At 18.8% G+C, this 3,899-nt stretch overlaps 1 protein-coding gene across 1 annotated transcript; it reads left to right on the top strand.

Moving 5' to 3' along the window:
• Positions 1–278: 278 nt before the first annotated feature.
• On the top strand, positions 279–3,406 carry PRSY57_1214400 (hypothetical protein; the record flags this gene model as incomplete). The annotated part of the gene is made up of 2 exons (XM_012908571.2): positions 279–3,061; positions 3,310–3,406. 2 exons carry the CDS (start codon positions 279–281, stop codon positions 3,404–3,406), a joined length of 2,880 nt encoding a protein of 959 aa, XP_012764025.2.
• Between the last annotated feature and the right edge of the window lie 493 nt (positions 3,407–3,899).

Genomic DNA, 3,899 nt, shown 5'->3' on the forward strand with positions numbered 1-3,899 from the left:
TTACAAAAGAATTTCAGTATATTTACATGTATAAATTTTTTTTTTATATAAAAATATATTAAAATTTTTCAACACGTTATAATAAATAATATAATATATATAATACAATATAATATATATATATATATATATATATATTTATTTATTTATTTATATTTGTGAATTATTTTTTTTGAAAAATTATATGTAATATATTATATGCACATAGTTTTATGTAAATCCATTATTGATGCGTACATATTCATGTTATATATAATAATGTAAAGAAAAATATGTCTATGAACATAAGCAACAGTAGTAAGAATACGTTCATATCGGATGAAAATAATGTAACATATGAAGATGATTATAACGAGACAGATAATAATAAGGATGAGGCTGACGATAGGAACACATTAATACATGTATTACATAGTTATGAAGATTTTCAGAAAAAAAATCTGAATTATGGAAAAGTAAATCCATATAAAAAAAAAGAAACCCAATTAAGTAAAATAAAAAAGAATCTTGTACGTTTATTATCAAGTAATGATATAACAATTCATAAATCTAATAGTGAACAAATAAAAGGTAATAAAAAAAAAAAAATGGAAAATATAAAATTTTTAACAAGTAGAGCAGCTATGTGGTATCAGGTTGAAAAAAATGATGATCCAGATTATGATTTAAAATTAGAAAGTTCTAAAAAGAAAAACTTTGTATATATAACAATGAATTATATAAATATATTTATGAATGATTTATTAAATGATAAAAGAGGTATGACATATATAGCAACTTTTATGATTGTATTATCAATAATTATAACATCTATATCAGGATTTATTACACTATATAATAATAATATAAACCATTACAATAATCATAATAATCATAAATATCATAATATTAACAGTAGCAATAATAATAATAATAATAATAATAACACTATTAATAGTAATGCATTTTTTAATACTAATGAACAATATTTTAAAAATTTAGATGAAAAAAAGAACTGGAATTTAAATATGTCCAGAAATAATTATGATGATATTAATCAATATATGAATTATACTGCCTTGCAAATAAAAAGAGGAAATGATCAAGAAAATTACAAAAAGTATAATGAAGAAATTTTTGAAATATTAGAACAACTAAAAAAAGAAATCAATGAAAATAAAAATATAAAAAGTTCAGAAAAGATACAAAATGAAAATAAAAAAGATGATAAATTAAATATTTATGAAATTAGGTTAAATATAGAAAAGAAAATAAATGAATTAGAAAATAATATCATTAATAATAATAAAAATAGTGATTCATTTAAAAGTAATTTAATTAAAGAATTTGAAAATTTCAAAAATATATTTCATGATAATTATGAAAAATTTCAAACACAATTTAAAGATTATACAAATATTGTTAATAATATAAAAAGTGTTATACATAATAAAGACACTTTTATAAATAATATTCAAAAAACATTTACACAAAATCAAGTCGATATAAAAAATAATTTAACTAGTCATATTGAAAATGAAAAGAAAGAATTATTACAAAAAATAAATGAACTACAATCACAAGTTAAAGTTATGGAATGGAATTTCTTGAAACAAGAAAATTTATATAAAGGCATGAAACAAAATTTATTAAAAATTTTAGGTCAAAACAAATTAAATACTATTGATAATAATAATAATAATAATAATAATAATAACATATATGATGCAGATAATGATAGTTATGGTGACGATTATGATGATGATTATGATGATGAATGGTTTGGAGAGAATAAAAATATCTTAATGGGACCCCCTATAGATATGGATAAGAAAAAAAAAAAACAACAAAATGAAAACAACAAAAATAATAAGAATTATTCTAATCATAGATTTAGCCATAATTATATGCCTCATCATATTAGTAAAGATATTCATTCAAATGAAATAGAATCATTATACACACAAAATGATTTTAAAGAACTATTAAATGTAATTAATGATATTAAAGAACAAATTAATATGTTACAAGAAAAAAATTTAAATTCAAAAAATTATTTAGACGACACTTTTCTACAAATGGAAGAAAAAATTTTAAAAAACGCTGAATATAAAATTAAATACTATTTAGAGATATATAAAAAAGATATATTAAATGAAATTACAGAATCGAAAGTAATATATAATGAAGAAAAATTTAAAAGTTTAACTTTAAAACATGAAAGGTTACAAGCAGATTTGTTAAAAAATATTAATAACCAAATAAAGGTCCAATCAAAATTGATTAAAGATGATATAAGTAAATCAATACATTTTATGATGGAACAAAAAAAAGGAAAACATAATTATAATAATATAAATAATAATAATATTAGTACTAGTAGTGGTAGTAATAATAATAATAATAATAATAAAATTATATATTCCGACCATTTAGAAATTATACAAAAAAAAGTAGATGAATTATATAATGAATTCATATTAGATTATAACGAAATTGATTGGGCACTTGAATCTTTAGGTGCAAAAATTGTATATAAAATGACAAGTTCACCATTAAATAGAAATGATTTTATAGAAAAATTCCTTAATCAAATTGCTTCATTTTTACCATCAGAAGAAATATACGGAATGATAAAGCCTATGGGGAAAGACCCAGCTATTGTATTAAAACCAACGAATTTTCCAGGTGACTGTTTTTCATTTAAAGGTAATCATGGGAAAATAACAATCCATTTACCAGCTACAATTGATATTACATCTATATCTATTCAACATGTACATGAAAATATTAGTAACAATTCAAACGCTACTCCAAAATATTTCTCTGTATATGGTATGGTTGATTTAAATTGGCCTGAACAATTTGAGGAAAATGATATTAATTATGATGATTTTAAAAATAGCTCTCTATATTCATGCTTACATTCTACTTATGGAAATATAATACAACCTAATGAAATTTTACAAAGGTGGTTAAAAGACAATAAACAGCCAAATCTAATACATATTGGTGATTTCTATTTTGATAGAAAAAAAAGAATAGCAACATATCCCACCAAGTCATGTTTCCCAATGAAAAGGTAACACACGCTAAGATATTATAATATTATGATCTATACATTTTTTTTTTTTTGAAATAGTATATATTTTATGTTCCATATTAATGATACATACATGCATATATATATATATATATATATATATTTATGTATATGTATGTATAATTGTATAAATACAATTACATTCCTTCGAATTATATAAAAATATGTTTATTATTTCTTCTCATATGTTATTTTTTTATATGTTCACATTTTTTTTTTTTTGATAGGATAATTTTCGAATTTACAGAAAATTATGGTGCTTCCTACACATGTGTCTACAGATTAAAAGTTCACGGAAAGCGATGTATAAGAAAATTTAAATAATTTCCATTCCACAAGAAAAAAAAAAAAAAAAAAAACAATCATATTGTTTTTCAAATATCATATGGTACCAACAAAAATATATAGTAATACAAGATGCATTATTTAAATTAACATTTACTTTATATTTTTTTTTATACTAAAAATATTTGTTAAATTTGCAAGTTTATATAACTTTTCATTTGAAAAAAGAATATTATATATATATATATATATATATATATATATATGTGTATATTTCTTATTTTTTTTTTTAGTGTAATTCATTTTTTTATTACATAATCACATGTCCAATCATATTAATATGATGTTAATTTTTTTTTTTTTTTTTTTTTTTTTTTTTTGAAAATATATATATATTTTTATGAGTTTTTTTTAATATTTTTTTATTTTTTAAAAAAAAAAAAAAAAAAAAAAAAAAAATATTTTTTTTTTTTTATTATTTTTTTTTTTTTTTTATAAATATATATATTTTTTTATTTTTTAAAATAATTAA

This window comes from Plasmodium reichenowi, chromosome 12, assembly GCF_001601855.1.
Source record: "Plasmodium reichenowi strain SY57 chromosome 12, whole genome shotgun sequence".
Taxonomy (NCBI): Eukaryota; Apicomplexa; class Aconoidasida; order Haemosporida; family Plasmodiidae; genus Plasmodium; species Plasmodium reichenowi.